Source organism: Emydura macquarii, unplaced genomic scaffold (assembly GCF_026122565.2).
Source record: "Emydura macquarii macquarii isolate MOO-44397 ecotype Brisbane River unplaced genomic scaffold, CSIRO-AGI_Emac_v2 contig_1253, whole genome shotgun sequence".
NCBI lineage: Eukaryota > Metazoa > Chordata > Testudines > Chelidae > Emydura > Emydura macquarii.
In genome coordinates, this window is record NW_027131390.1 from 44,932,589 (window position 1) to 44,948,775 (window position 16,187).

The 16,187-nt window shown below is 38.6% G+C and overlaps 1 protein-coding gene across 14 annotated transcripts in view; it reads left to right on the plus strand.

The window, feature by feature from the left end:
* Nucleotides 1–16,187, plus strand: part of AGAP1 (ArfGAP with GTPase domain, ankyrin repeat and PH domain 1) — a 600,162-nt gene that overhangs the window by 439,109 nt on the left and 144,866 nt on the right. For 13 of the 14 annotated variants that reach the window (XM_067548649.1, XM_067548652.1, XM_067548650.1 and 10 more), the window contains one exon: nucleotides 8,460–8,621. In XM_067548649.1, coding sequence (XP_067404750.1) covers nucleotides 8,460–8,621 — 162 coding nt within the window. Of the gene's footprint in view, nucleotides 1–759; nucleotides 1,012–8,459; nucleotides 8,622–16,187 lie in introns of those variants that run through there. The other variant, XM_067548655.1, reaches the window with a different exon arrangement.

Sequence of the window (16,187 nt, forward strand, 5' to 3'; positions counted from 1 at the left end):
AGTTTTAAATGTTCTAAAGCTGTCTGTAGCTAAAAAGAGGAATTCTTCTTTTGATGCTGCTTTGGTAGATGAAAACATTTTTGTTCAGAAGGAAACCAGCATCTTTTTTTGCTCATTTGAGATCAGTTCTGGCAACATACTGATATTCATTCAGATATAAATGCCATATTCACTTTGAAATGCAAATTGTTTAAAGAAAAATAGCATATGGTAGAGGTAAGTACCTTTTCAAATCAGCTCCTACACTTTAGGGATGTGAGTACAGCTAAAATTATTCTTTGGAAAGAAACTGGAGCCTTTGACACATTGAATCTTGAACTAATCAAGGCTTCCCAGTAAGCATATACACATATCCATATCAAGGAAATAGTGCTGAGAATACATGGATTAGCATAGTAATTTAACTGCCCCCTGCTAATCAACTTAAGCAACCAGCTGATGCATATATGATGTATTTGAAGAAGCACTTTTTCAGAACACAGAATGGACTAGGTAGTTGACCATATATTTCATGTTAATGTTGATATATTGAGAGAGAGGGAGACAGATGTAAAAGTGTAGCAAGCCCTTGCTTCTAAGGCCCTGAGATATATAGGCTTTATAAGAACCACTTCAGAATATGTAGAATCTACTTGTTAGTGAACGTTGTTGGCTTCATATTTTGAGTTGGCTGGCTTGTCTGCTAAGAGACTGCTATGATTCCTTGCCACTGGCTATGTTTCCTGATATGTAAAATTGAAGAAATATTGCTTCTTGAAGGTGAGAAGAGGAGTTTGCCTCCTGGAGGAGAAAAATGAGTAGGAGTGTTTCCTGAAGCTTTGTGTGGCAGAACAAGTCCATAAGAAGAGCAGTTGGCGTTAACAAGACTCCGTTTGGATGCGAGTATAATAGCATTGTTGTCAACTTGACACCACTGATAAAAAGAATCCAGGCATGTCATAATTAATCTACAGAAGGAGTGGAAAATGAGCAATAGATTGGAAAAATATATTTAAGTTCAAATAAATAAGATTGCCACTCACAAGACTGGTCCTGTCTCTGTACAGAGTACGTTAGAGAAAACTCTATATCTCTAATTCAGTTTTATGTACATCAGCCTTTTTGATACGTCAATGACCACATGCGGACTTCCATGCAGTTCAGTTTATTTTAAAAATTGTAGTGACCTCAAATGAGATTGAAAATTGTATAAGTGCCTATGATAAATTATAGAGCTATTTGATTGCAAGGACCATACAGAAAGCTGATAAATTGTATCAGTGGACATAAAAGTATAGAACAAAGCTGGATTGGGTTGCACCATGGATCACTAAGTAGTAAGCTTCCCAGGTCTCACAGTATTTGCTCCCAACTATCCAAAATTTTTCATGAATCTGAATTGACAGAATTATTATATCGTTCTGCTGAGTTATTCACTTTCTCTGTGGAGAAACTAATTTCACAGGCAAAATCATTACATTTCAGAATAAGTTTAAGGAATATATAAAATTTTGAACATTCCAAGTTCAATATAGAATAGTCAACATGTTATAGATATTTTCTGTAAAGTTTTGCTCTTTTACCCCCACCAAGGTTTAGAATGTTATTTTTGGGGCCTTTTTGTTCTGAATCTAGCTAAATGGACAGAAAATGTGAATATTCAAAATATCACCTTTCTCAGCCAACCAATTCAGACTGATCTTGCAAAAACATTCCATCTTTTCTTTTTACATACTAGTTTTCTCCTTCTTGATCTCTGCTCTGAAAATTATCTCACATGTATTCATCAAAAATAACTCTTGCCATTTTACTAGGCATGGAATGAAAGATAGTTAAAGCCTAAAAGTGGGCTTACAGAACATCATTTTTCAGTTCAGCATGTTGGATGCCATTTGTAAGGCATTTGAGATGCCTTTCAAGGAGTTTCTCAATAGGAAATCTAATTCGGCTTCTGAAAAATAATGTATTTCCAAAGCCATTTAGCCATTGTTTTCTAATGGTGTTAAAACAAATGCTACAGCACACAGGAATGCAGGCTCATTCTATTACAGTGAGTATGCCATCCTGCATAGGTGGATTTGCTCAATAAAGCTAATTGGGAAGTTGAGACTAATTAAGAAAGTTGAGAACAAGTCTAGAAAAATGCTGTGAACATTGTAAACAGGGCCTAAAATAAGTAAAATATAAAATAAAATACATGTAGACATCTTTCCCCTCTTCAATAGTTCAAATTTAAAATTAAGGGAACCCAAAATGATATGTGGATGCAGAGAAGGAGTCATTTTGTTGTGTGAGGACTTTAATAAGGTGCAAATAGTTAAGGAGCTTGGAGATAAATGGGATACAAAAGTGTTTTCGGAGATCAGGGATGTGAAAGTAGTATTGTTTTGTTTCCAGGTGAAAGAAAAAGTGAAAAGACCTGACTTATTCATCCAGCTGCTTCTAAATTGGTGCACCATGTCAGTATTTACCTGCTTCTAAAATAAACATTTTTCAGAAAAGCTTTGCAAAATACAACAGGCCCTTTGGGTACTAAAGAAAATTGGTTTGCTGTGCCCAAAATGGATCTCTCTGACACAAACTGTTACGATCAATCTTTTCTGCTACAGATAAATATTTCACCCAAAGACTTGAATAAAAAGGAGAGGTTTCCATGTATAAAGGCATTTGAATTGTCAGCACGTTAATTTAATTCTTTTATATATGCAACATCTGTAGTCCAAGCTATGTTAGGATGAGTTTTGGACATTTTGGATCCCAGCAACTTTTCTAAGCTTCCCAAAATGGTCTGGAAAGCATTGTCATTAACTTAGAAATCCTTACATTTTGTATCTGATTCATCAGATGGTAACTTTATGTTTCTAAGACAATTGCCTGGCAGCTTCAGTGATGTGTAGAAGGTACGGCAAAGGTCATGGACCACTGATTTGTTTTCAGAGTTGAGACTTAAGAGAAAGTCCTGATTTCAGAGGAAATTAGATGTTACATTTAGAGAAGTAGTGGGAAAACACACCTTTGCTGTTTTTTCAGCAGCCTAAATTAAACCTATGCTGTATTTCTATTGAAGGCTAAATCTAAAGAATGGCAATATGCAATAAAGATTTCTAATGACCCTACTGCTCGGTTCAGCAGCTATCCATTTCAGGACTCTTCTCCTAACACAAACTATAAATGAGGCATTATTTCAGATAAGAGAGAAGAATTTCTAATGGGCAACATCCTATGTCCCAAATTCAGCAGTTAGGAGGCATAACAGCACGTACTTCCACAGGCAAGTGGGCTATTTAAGCCAGGGATATTAAATATTGTTAGTGTAATTATAGTTTATTCTTTGAGATGTGTGACCTGCTGTATCACCCATCTGTGGCCTAAAGACAGGATAGCACTGTGGGCAAGTCAGAAAACCTTGGAGCACCACGCTGGGAATGCAAGAGTCAACCACCGGCCGTGGGAACAATAAGGTTTACTGGACCATTGAAGCAGAACAAGTCAGCTGCTAAGACTGGTTGACACCATAGTAGCAACCAGATTAGTAGCAACATTTGCTCTTGACTGACACCTGATCTGTATGCCTTCTGTGAGTTTGAGTGTGTTTTCAGCTGGGCTACTGGCTCACCTGTACTATACTTTGCTCAGAAGAAGAGATTACAAATGACTGTGTTCTCTAAGGTCCCAGTCCTGCCAACAGTTGTGCCTATTGGTGACTTTGTATACATGAGTGGTCCCTTTGAAGCCAATGGGATTATATGAATGCGTAAAGTTACCCATGTGCATGTATGCTTGTAGGATCAGGGTCTATCATAGCAGCTTTGTTGGGGGGGGGGAAAGGGAAAATTTCCAAAGAACTCTGACTATGGGCAGGCTGGTTTAAGCACTTTACTGTATATTTTGGTTTTGAAGAGGAAATGAAATAGTCTCAGGAAGCAGAATAGTTTGTCAGAACAAACCTTTCACAGCCCAAGACTAGAACCCTGGGGAGTGCATAGCTTGGGGTCCCCATCTATCTAAGTCTTTACAACTGATAGTATCAGAAATATTTGAGTTAGCAGCTTCACCCCATCTACTGGAAAAGAGAGGGTAGCTGTACTCTCAAATTACAAGCTGTTGATTTCTGCTATTTTGATGCTTTCGAGAGGTTGAGATGTGGGTTCGATCTGAAGGGAGTTGAATTGGTTTCTGTGACCAAAGTTTTTAAATATGAAAGCTCTAAAATCAGTTCTGAGGGACTACGTTTAGCCCTTAAAGGAAATGTGCATTTTATAGATGCATAATTAAGGCTAGAAGACCTCATTGTGACCATCTAGCCTGACCTCCTACATAGCATGGGCCATGGAATTTCATCAAGTTGTTCTTGCATCAAGCCCATAACTTCTGGTTGAGTTAAAGCATATCTGTTAGAATGACATTCAATTTTGATTGAAAAGACTTTTAGTGACACAGAATCCACCATATCCCTTTGTAAGTTGCTCCAATAGTTTATTACCTTTTCTGTTTAGAAAAAAAAAAGTGCCTTATTAGTCTAAATTTGTCTAGCTTCACCTTCTAACTATTGGATCTTGAGTTCTTCTTGTTCTGTCTCCTAGATTACAGAGCCCTCTCCTGTCAGAAATCATACCAAAATGTACTTATGGACTACAAGTTGTCGCCTCTTAACTTTCTCTTGTATACATTGAGTTCCTTTAGTTTCTCACTACAAAACAGGTTTTTCCACACCGCCGATCATTTTTGTAACTCTTTTCTGAACCCTTTCCAGTTTGTCAACATTCCTTTAAAAGTCTGGACATAGGATTCCTTAATGGGCTAACAGATGCTGTACACAGTGATTACATCTCCATCTTCTGCTCAGTATTTCCCTCCTTCAAGGATACTATTTGCCATTTTAGTCACAACATTGCACTGGGAGCTCATGTTCAGCTAGTTATCCATGATGATCCCTATGTCCTTGTCACTCATTGGTTTCCAAAATACAGTCCCTTTTCCTGTAAATGTGACCTACTTCTTTTCTTCCTAGAAGGGTCCTTCCATTTAGCTGTATTAGAACGCAAATGAGCCCACCTTACCATGTGATCCAGATCACTCTATAGAACTGATTTATCCTTATTATTTGCAACTTCATTAATTTGTGTTATCTGCGTACTTTACCAGCAATGGTGTTATATGTTCTTCCAGATCACTTATAAAGTATGGAATAGCACTGGGCCAAGGACCAGTTTCTGTAGGATCCCATTAGAAGCATAAAACAATACAGCTTAGCCTTTCTTAAGCTCCCCCACATTTGCAAAATAATAGGTGCTGTAGCTCACCTAAAGCAATGTGATGATGAGTTAAGTGATTCACAAGTAGTCTACCTGTTGTATGTCTCCCAGTGTGCCTGATTCACAGAGGATAGGAATCTTCTACAGCTCTCAATCAGAGTTTTCCTCAAGCTGTAGAGAGTTATCTTTCAGCTCTGGAAGTTCTTGGTTCGTCAGCCAAAACGGAGCTGTCACAATAGTAATTTTTTTCTCATTAGCAACTTCTTTACTCATGTTTTTTTTCCCCAGACTATAAATCCTAGAGGAAAAGTGTGTTGATACTATATCAAAGGGAACATCAGCTGGAGTTCAGAGAGATTCATTTAGGAAAAAAGTATTTCTTTAATTAGAAAAAATGCATAAAACAGTGCTTGTGCTTGATGATTCACTATTTTAGTAAGATGTCAGTCAAGATGTGGGGGTCTAATCTGAATCTTAACCACATGCGTGCTGTTTTGTGGGCAAGGTTTTGTTGCTTAACTTTACATGTGTTCCTAACACCTCTTTAGAAGATGCTGGCACAGGACAATCAGATACTAACTTGAGTAAAAATCTATTAATTTGGTTGTTCAAACAAGCTCAAAGCAAGTGTTCACCTGTTGGAGATTTAACTTGTGACCAGTGTAATAATGCTAACCTGATTATGGAGGTCACATGGGTAAAAGGATGGCAAGGGAAAGGGGGTTAGAGAAGAACAGTTCAGTGGTAAGGGTACTGGCCCAGGACTCAGATGAACCAGGTTCAAATACATGTTTTACCATAGGCTTCCTATGTGACTTTGGGCAATTTATTTCGTCTCTCTATGCCTCAGTTCCCCATCTGTAAAATATCGCCCAGCAATGTTGTGAGGACAAATTCATTAAAGACTGAGGTGCTCAGATCTTACAGTAAAGGAGACCATACAAGTTCCACAGATAGATAATGTTTGGTCTCAGGGTGGAGGGAAGCAATCTCACAAATTATAATGAGCACAAAGTACTTCACAAAGATCTGCTTTCTTTCAAAACACTGCTGTTGGGAAAAGTCATCATGACGGAACTGCCACATTCTTTGTCTGTGACATTTGGTCACTTAACCTCTAGAAAATATGGGAAATAATAGCAGGTGATAATTAACTCTCTTACAGGAGTATTGACTCTTAAATCAACAATCTTTCTGAATTCATCAGTGGTTGTCGAATTGAAGGTGAGATGGAAGTGCAAAGTTTTAGTATGAAAGTATCTTGTGTGTGTATGTGTGGAGCATAGAGAGAGCCTTTGATAGTAAAAGAGTGTTGCAAGGTGCTTTACAAACTCTATTAACTGCACACTGAGTGTGGATATAGATGATTTTGCTTCTAATTCAGCACTGGTGGAAAACCATTACCAGTTATTTTGTCTTTGGATGAAAATACCAGATGCTTTAAATCTGTGTCTAAAGGGTGTTCTTAAAGCCATTTAACCCTACTGTGGCCTTTAACAATGAAATCATAATTTCCACTGTCTTCTGATAAAGTCTGCCATAAAGAGAGTGCAGCTATTAGAACATCCTTACAAAAATCAAACTAACACTTTAAACAAATTTGAAATACTTTTAAACAGTAAATTTTAAATCCGTAATGAAATATGTGATTAAAAACTAAACTGCAGAGTGAAGTTTCTAGCACATGTCAAACACAAGAGCACGAGAGAGAGACTGAAACCACTGGAAGACTAAGTTCCTGGAGAGGGTTTTATTTATGCTTTGTCACTAAAATCGATTCTACTAGATCACTGTTCAGCTGTTTTTAATGCTGTGAATCCCATTCCCTCCATTAAATATTTCACTGAACTGTCACAGTCCTTATGGATCATGAAAGCGCTAAACCTGTTGCTAATTAAGATACAGTGTTTAGGGTTATTCTTCGTATTATGTATCGTCTTTTAACAGCCAGTCAAGTTAGGAGTAAAGAGCATGCTGTTGTTTAACAAGAAGTGACTTTATAATGAATAATACAAACCTCCAGGTGTGGTGTTTGTCCCATGGCATTGCTTCCATGTTGGTGATAGTTAAAAGTCTGTGGAAGATGGGTTTTATAGTTGATTTTATGATACAAGTACTAGTTTATTTACTGGCACTGTAGATTTCGCAATTTTGGCTTTACTCAGGTGTGGGGATACTCAATTAAAATAACTGAATTAGGATAAAAAGATTGAAAGTGTCTCCATTTGATTTAGTTATTTCCCATTTTGTATGTTAGGATTACGGTTAGAGATTCACATTACATTTTCAGGACTTGCTTTTGTGAGGGTACAGTGGATGGTTTACTTAATGTATATTAGTTTTTAAGGGTTGGGTTTTTTCAGTATGTCTTGTATGCACTAAGGGCTGGTTTATACTGGCCGCGGATTTTGGCGGCAGTTGACGGGAGATACGCAAGCTATGTACAGTATCTTGCTTATCTCCCATCAACTTCTTAACATCTACTTACTGCTTCATCTCCACTGCGCTGCACCAACAGGAAATGCCCTCTCATTGACACAGCGCTATGCTTCTTGGGCCCGGTCTACACTGCCAGCAAAATTCAGCGGCAGTCAACAGGAGTTATGCAAGCTACACATAGCAGCTTCTGTAGCTCTCGTCAACTTTCTAACTTCTGTTTAGCATGCCGTCTCCATCGACGCAGCGCTACGCCTTTTGTGGAGGTGGTTTTATTAGATCAACTTCCAGATCGATTGAGTGTGTCTTCACTGCCACTCAATCAAACTGGAAAAATTGATCTGCCACCGTCAGTGTAGACATAGCCTTGCCAGGGTAGATTTACAGAGTCGACTTCCGGATTCGATTGAACTCAATGGAACCCCTGCAAAATCAATCACTGGCAGTGTAGATATAGCCTAAGTCAGCATTTCCCAAAGTGTGAGGCACCCACCTGCTAGGAAGGTCTGAGGTACTAGGTAGGGCAGTGCAGAGGGTATATAAACTAAGATGTTTAGGCTTTCAAAACAAGATATATAAGGGATGCAATGGGGGCATGCAAGTGTTTCTATTTTCTAGAAAAGGGGGAGCTCAGCTTTCAAAAGATTAGAGAACACTGCATTTAGTGCAGCTGCTGTTCTCCACATGAATGGAATTGGTGCTGTCTCTGCTCTGTGATTTATTCTCCTCACTGTAAATCATCATTAGCTTGTACAATAACGTGATTTATTTTATATTTTTTGTTTCTAGGAAATGTGACTACTAGTACGTCTGCGTCTCAGATGGCAAGTGGGATCAGTCTAGTCTCCTTCAACAGTCGCCCCGATGGTATGCATCAACGTTCCTACTCAGTTTCCAGTGCTGACCAATGGAGTGAGGCCACAGTCATTGCAAACTCTGGCATCAGCAGTGGTAAGAGACATGTTGAGGGTTTTTTGCTAGAGTTCTTTTGCAAGGACTGATGTCACTCATTTGGGTACGTTGTCCTATGCAAAGCTGCAACCATTTAAACAGAACAAGAAGGGGGAGAAAGAAGGAAAAGAAAGTAAATTAACAAAATCTCTCTTCCTGTGGCATGGAAAAGCTAGGAGTGTTGTGGAAGTAGCAAAAGCAACTGCACCAGCAAGGTGCCTTGTGTTGTGAAGTACTTCATGCCTGAAATTACACGTAGGCCCAGAATTATTAAAGCATTGCTAAGCCAGGTTGCTTTCTAATGCAGTAGTTTCCAAGACATCTTGACTTAATCTGTGAATGGAGGCACATAGTTCTCATTCCTTTATTTCCTGTCTTTCCTGTGTTTACTGTCTTAAGTGTTGAACTATTTATTATTTTATTTTTTATTGTTGTAATCGTATTGGTTAGCTGTAGGCAGAGCCAGTCTTTGGGACATGTGGATATTGCAGCCATTATTACCATAATCTTGATTTGAGGAATTTTTAAACGTCAGGGCTACTCTGTTTCCTTTTTTAAAGACATTTCTAGTAATCCCTGTTGTGGAGAGAGCCTTGAAAATGCTGACCAATCACAAAGGATGAATGTTTGTCATAGTGATTTTTCCAACAAAATCACAGGGGATAGTCATGATTTTCATACAGCCCCCTAAAGAGAGTCTGTGGAGCCAGCAAATGAGCTGTCATTGATATCTCAATTTCTGAAGGGATCCCAAACCAGTTTGATTTCGTGTCAAAGGTGCTGCCAGGGCTGCTATAAGCTCTTTCTAAACTTGTAGCAAACTTTGCAGTTGAGCTTGTTCCTCTACTAAGCACTTGTGGGCTCTGGTCTCAGGGAGGAATGTCCGAGTAGCATGAAAAGTGCTGTGGTCCAGCGGACTATACATGAGATTGGGAGCAAGGGAGTTCTTTATTTTAATCTTAGCTGTAACACATAATTTGTCTGTGATGTTGGTCAAGTCACTTAGTACTACCATCTGTAAAATGGGCCTATAATACTTACCTTAGATCAAGAGTTGTGAGGATTCCATTGGTTAATGTTAGTAAAGCACTATACAAGTGCTAAGTTAGTAGTATTTCAAAAAGAGGCAAGGAGAAACACCCTGGAGAGACGAAGAAATACATGTGGGAGCAAAGGAATGGAGAAATAAGAATGTAGAAAGCAAAGGGGACATTGAACAGAGTAAATGGAGGAAGAGTGTGGACAACACAGAATGGGGTGACTATGAAAGAGAATTAAAGAAAAAGAAACTGCTGCTTTTGAGGCTATCCCTTAAAATAGGGACGAGTGTAGGGGTCTCAAAAGGACACATTTTGGGCCCATGCACACACATACACAGCTGTTGATGCTTTGGGTGTATCTGCTGGTCTTAGCTTTTTGCCTCTTATTTTGGAAAGGCCTATAGCACTAGTGAATTTATTATCTTTGCTAGTATGAAAAAGAGGCCTACCCTTTCTCCTACACGCAGCTGCATTTTATGCTTCTTACATTAAGGATATCTAATTCTGTTTTATGACTTGGCAATCATATGTAATTACTTCTGGATCATAAGAGACAACAGCCAGGGTCAGCTGTACTATATTTACTCAAAGTATCCAGGAAGATTGAGAAGTAGATAATGTTAGAAAAGTGATATTTGCATCATCTCCTGCTTTGGTTTTATATTTTGAAAATACTGAGAAAACTTATTTTCACTAGGTCCATGCTAGTGGACAGTTGTAGACAAATGTCAACATAAACATTAACTATTGTGATAGATAAAACTACTTCAAAACTCAAACACGATTCATCTCCATCAGTGTATCCTCTTTCACTTAGCTTGTAGGACTTATCCTTTGTGCTGGCAGTTGACACATGAAAAACCCTTTTTAATTTCAGCTTTTTTGCCCCAATAAAAGCTTTTGAATTTTAGAATCATAAAAAGATAATGCTGTGAAAGCAGCAGGGATAGGGAGAAGCTAAGCATCTTTTGGAATTCAAATGCCTATGTACTAGAGAATATGCCTGCTTATTGTCACATGGTTTTATTGTAGACAAAATAACATATTGGGATTCAATTTTTCTCCGCACATTTTTTCACATTAAATTAATACCTTCTGTGGCTCCGGAGAACTTTTCAAAGTCTTCCTCTCCAGACCTTTGGTTTCCTGGGGCTTCTGTCTTTTAAGCAGCTGTGAACATCTCCTAATTAGATAAATTACTTTGTAGTGGGCAGAGCCACAAAACAGGAGGTGCTGGTTAAATTAAAGGGGAAAAAATAGAAAAATCCATTCTCTGAAATGGAATGCCCCACTGCTTTATGACTATTACTGTTGTATGATTTTACATTTAAGTACCTGAGGTTTAAAATTAAATGTCTAATATAATTTGGCACTGGTAACATGAAGCCTGTGACTGCCCTTAGAGAAAATCTAGACAGCTTAGTTCAATGTTTCAAATTGCTGTCTGCTTGATAGTGAGCAAATCATAGGTTTGGATCGCTCTTTAGCTAAATACCACATGCTGCTCAACATAATTTTAAGTGCAGTAACGTGTTCGTCTTTAAATTTCTGAATTTAAAAAGACTGTTCCAGGACTACATGAAAAATTAATTTTTTTTACATTTTTTTTTCTTACTCTTGTAAGTGTTTGACAGAAGTAATTTTAGCAGCAAGAGAATAAAAATGGGGGGCAGTAAATCCCTGTCTGGGAGCCTCTTGTATAGATTCTTTATGGGCCCAGAATTGATCTACATGTCAGATCCTGATGTAGTTTAAGCTGTTTATCACCCTAATGGCAGAAGTAAGACCATGAACATCAACTTATAATCCTCGGTGAAAGAAATTGGTGTTTGCAGTCAATGAAGGAGCAGCTTAGCTGTATTGATGGATTTAGAACAATTACCTTTGCAACAACTATTGGCTGATCGGTTTACTTGAATCTGATTGGAAGCCTATGATTTTTTTTCTTTGATTAATCATTTTCTTGGTGATTTTCTCTGAAGCTGTAATATGTGGCTTCACACTACTGGGGTATAGGAGGGTCATATGGTCTCTGGGGAGCCATTCATAACTTGCTTAGTTGCAAAGTTTTACTTCAAGGCAACATCCTTTGTGTGTACTTCACACATGATTTTAATGGAGTAAATACTGCACCTGTTCATTTAACCATCTTTTCTTGGCATATGAAGGAAGTACACACCCACTTTTGCATTTTCTTTTGCAAGTTCAGTTCTAGTTTTCTCTTCATTAGTATTTAGACTTCAGAGTTCTTGTTTTAATAATATTAATAAATATTAAATTTAATAATAATTTAATAAATATTAAAAATATTTTATTTTATATAGTAAAAAATGGAAATAACTGTATTTTGCTGTACCTATGAATTGTTGGCCAGTCATTGGCTGTTGCTTGAATTATGAAGCATCTCAAGTTTGAGTAGGAAATTCAGTCTTCCAGAGGAAAATACGCCTGATAACAGTTGATATTACTAGCACTTGATACGATCACTGGTGAATACTAATCATGTCTGTTCTCCATTACATACAATATATGGATTTTAACAAAGCTCAAGAGAGAGAGATTCCATGATCTTAATAGGATCGTCTCTTTTGATAAAAGGTGACCATAGCCAATTTTATAAAATAAGAAAACTAAGTTCTTCAGACCTCATTAACAAAAGGCTGAATGTTCTTTTCTATCCTAAGATATGCAGTACAGCTCATTCATTCTCTCTTCTGAAAAGTTGGGATGTAAGGCAGTGGTTACCAACCTGTGGCCCGGGGGCCAAAAGTGGCCCGCAGGGACTTTCAAAGTGGCCCCCGGCCCCCCTCCCACTGGATGCAGAAGGGAGTTATTGGCTGAGGACCCAGGCGGAGCGTGGTTCCGCAGGGTTAAAAGACCGGTGCAGGCTACTTGCTGCAGCCAAGGGGATGGGAGATCAGCATTCCCCTCCTGGCTGTAGCAGGGAGGACGGCAAAGCGCTCTACCTGGGTCCCTCGGCGCTGGGTTCCCTGCTGAAGCTAGAGGGAGGGGAACACTGATCTTCCATCCCCCTGGCTGCAGAAGGGAACCACTGCCTAGGGACCCAGGTGTAGAGCACAGGGTTATAGGACACGTTCGATTTCCCTGCTGCAGCCAGGGAGATGGGAGATCAGCAAGAAGGGAGACAGCCTCCTCGCTGAACTCCTTCTGTCTGGCTTCAGTGGCGGGGACCTGCTGGCGGAGACTGGTGGCTCTTCAGGGTTGTAAAAATGCTATCTGTGGCCCTTAAGCCAAAAAGGTTGGGAACCACTGATTTAAGGTTTAATTTATTGGAATGTGTCCCCCAAAATAGCATATTAGATACTCTTTCCATTTCAAGCATAACAAATGTTTCTATATAATAATAGTAATGATAAGTTGCATAAATTCTAGTGCCTCAAACTAGATTATTTCATATGCACAGGGTATTTTTACTCTGCTTTTATGAAGCACCATGTTCATTTCTAGTATAAATGATTACCATGCTGTCACATGCAATCTTCTTGAATGCCATCTGCATATATTTTATCTCTAAAAGCTGGTTTGTTGTACTGTATGATCTCTTCAATAACGTGTATAAAGCACCTGTTTCTATTGAGTCTCTAGCAATTTGGAGTTATCAGGGTTTATCAACTTCAAATTAAGATTCTGCTGTGCCAGGGGATATAAGTGGTATTTTGGGCTTCTACATTCATGCAAACCTTATTCAGGTTACTTTTCTGGTGACAATTACTTTCTCTTACAATTAGTGAGTTGCGAGCTCTGGTGACTTAATATATCTTACAGTATATTTAAAAAGAGAGGTTTGGCTTTGTGTGTGCACTCAGGAAGTTTCTTCTGGCAGTGGTGTCAAAACTAAATTTTGAAGGTGAACTGGAAATGTTTTAGATTTAAAGAGTCCTGTATAATCCCAACTCAGTAACAAAGTTCTTGGGTAAGGGTAGACAATGTATTTTTGATACATTCACACAGCTTTTCAAAATGTGTTCCTTTCTCATTTACCAACCAAGTCCTGCATAGAAGATTTAGTATGTTCCTTTTAATAGTTGGTATCATCACAAAACCCTCTAAAATAATCCTGGGATTCCTGTTTCAGATGGCAATGTCTTCAACTGTTGCAGAACATGTACAGAATCCTGAACTCGTGACTCAAGTAGTAAACAAAGGAGGAATGGATTTTCAGATAGTCTCCTTTAAAATGCAGATGTGTTTTTACTTTGTTTATACACACACATGAGGTTACTGTTTTCTGATTTTCAAATTAAATATTTACGTTTGCTTTTCAAACAAGTATTGTAGTGCCACTGTTTCTAATTCTTTCTAGCTTTCAACCTGGGGAGGTTTTGTTCTGCAAATTAGTTGCATCAACAAAGTCTCTTTGAAAAGTGAGGAAAGCCATTAGAGAATTAATTCAGCATTTTTGTTTTTTCTGTAACAGTGGAACATAAAGCAAGCCTGTGTCCAAAAGAACCCTTTCTGATAGACTATCAGTGTGCTTCTGTCACTTTTGCACCATAGTAGCAGAATTGAGATTTGAAGGGGCATGTCATGACTCAATCAATCAGAGCTATGGCAGTGTCAATGAGACAGGCTTTGGTCAGTCCCAACAGATGAGATCTGCAAGGCTGAGCATACATTTGTATGTTGACCATATATTTTCGGATCATCATTACAGTATTTTGCTGTAGTAATAAAAACAAACAGCAGTAGCAACAACCAAGATTTCAGGTTTGGGCAATTACCTAGCTGAGTGCCAAGATCTTTTCTATACCTTAATGTGATTTTTATCTGCTTTGATAGGTTGCTAATCATAATATTAAGAATTATCTAAACAAAATGCTTAGCTGTTCTAAGTCTTTAGTCAAAGAGTTTTCCTTATATCAGCACTTCTTAAGACAGACTTTCTTCCTCCTCTGTTCATCTAATAGCAGATGAGTGGTGGCTGGTTATATTACTATGCAGTGTTTATCTTTCCATCAGAAAGAAATTTCTCTTGGTTTTCCAGCAATATAAATTCTATAACCAAATTTTTCTCTTTAAAGAAATGAGATAGTTTTAAGTAAAGTTCTGTGCATATAGTGTTGTTCTCCCATTTAACAGTTGGTTTGTGTTCTGGAGTTTGCTGAAATGTGAATTATTTTTAACTTATAAAAGTCACTTCATATACTGCATGTACAAATGTAAAAATAATTTAAAATTGCTGTTTATCTTAAAGAAAAAGGAAAGAAATGGTATCCAAAGAAAAAATCTCTACACACAAACTCCCTCCTGACTACAGAACAAACTGCCTCCTGCAGAAAGCCGGTGTGTCAGAATAGCAGGGGAAACCCATCAAGGTCCCTCCACCAAGAACACCATGAAGCCCTGGCCTAAAGTGACTAATGAGATACCTTCGAGGGACTTAATATTTACAGGACAGATGCTCAGCACTTTCTGAAAATCAGCTCCTTCAGGGTGCCTGAATATGGACACCCCAAAATTGGGGCACCCAGATTCAATAGTCTCTCTTGGAAAATTGCAGCACCTTCCTGATCTCAAAACCAAGAACAAGGAACTATCCCTACCATGTGTTGGAGATCCTTCCCCCAGTCATTAGTTGTCACCACTGCCTTGTCCAGATTAGCCCTCAGCCAGTTTGCTTTCATCCAGATTGCAGTTCTCACCAGGCTTTACGTCTGTCTATGTAGGCGCTACATAAAGTCCTCATCACCGTATTATAAGAGCACCTTTATAAAGTTATAGACCCTGACTCTTGTGTTCTTATGAAAGTGATACACAGCAGCTCATATCATGTGCATGTTTGTTATCTTGGCTGCATGTCATGTCACACTCACCTCGAGCAGCATCATATACATGTTGAATTGGAGGGAGCTACAGAAGAGAGCCTTGCAGAAACCAATAAAAGTTATCAAAAATCCATCTGTAGAACAGCTTGAGGGGGAAGAAACAGGACTGGTTCAGCACTAAAGGTTACTTAGAATCAAAAGCTGCTAACTCGTATAAAGAAAAGTCATCATGGACACCTAGTCATTGTCCACCAGCATGAGATCATCAACTAGCAGGGCCATGTCTGTGCCATGCCTAGGCCAAAAGATAGGCTGAGAGAAATGAAGGCAATCTCAGAGTTCTAAAAGGCACTGCAGTGGCCTGATTATAATTTTCTCATTGACCTGTGTGGTAAGGAAAAATTAGTTAATGGCAGCATCACATGGTGGTTCCTTGACTAAGGTCCTAATGACTATTAAGTGAAGTATGCAACCTTCCGGTCTAGATTTTGTTAATCTCAAGCATCAGGAAATCCAGTGCTTCCCAGTTTCTATTCACAAGCCCCGAGGACTGTTGATCCAATTGGCAGGTTATATTCTAAGCTCCCCCAGTAATTCTAGAATCTCATTGAGGAGTTTCTGCCAATTTCACTCAGTGTTAACACTATATATGTGCTCTCCACAAATAGAAAAGGCCTGGGCAGGGACTGCGGATCCTGGAAGTAAATGCATGGCTATGCATATGGTGTCAGCGAGAGAGC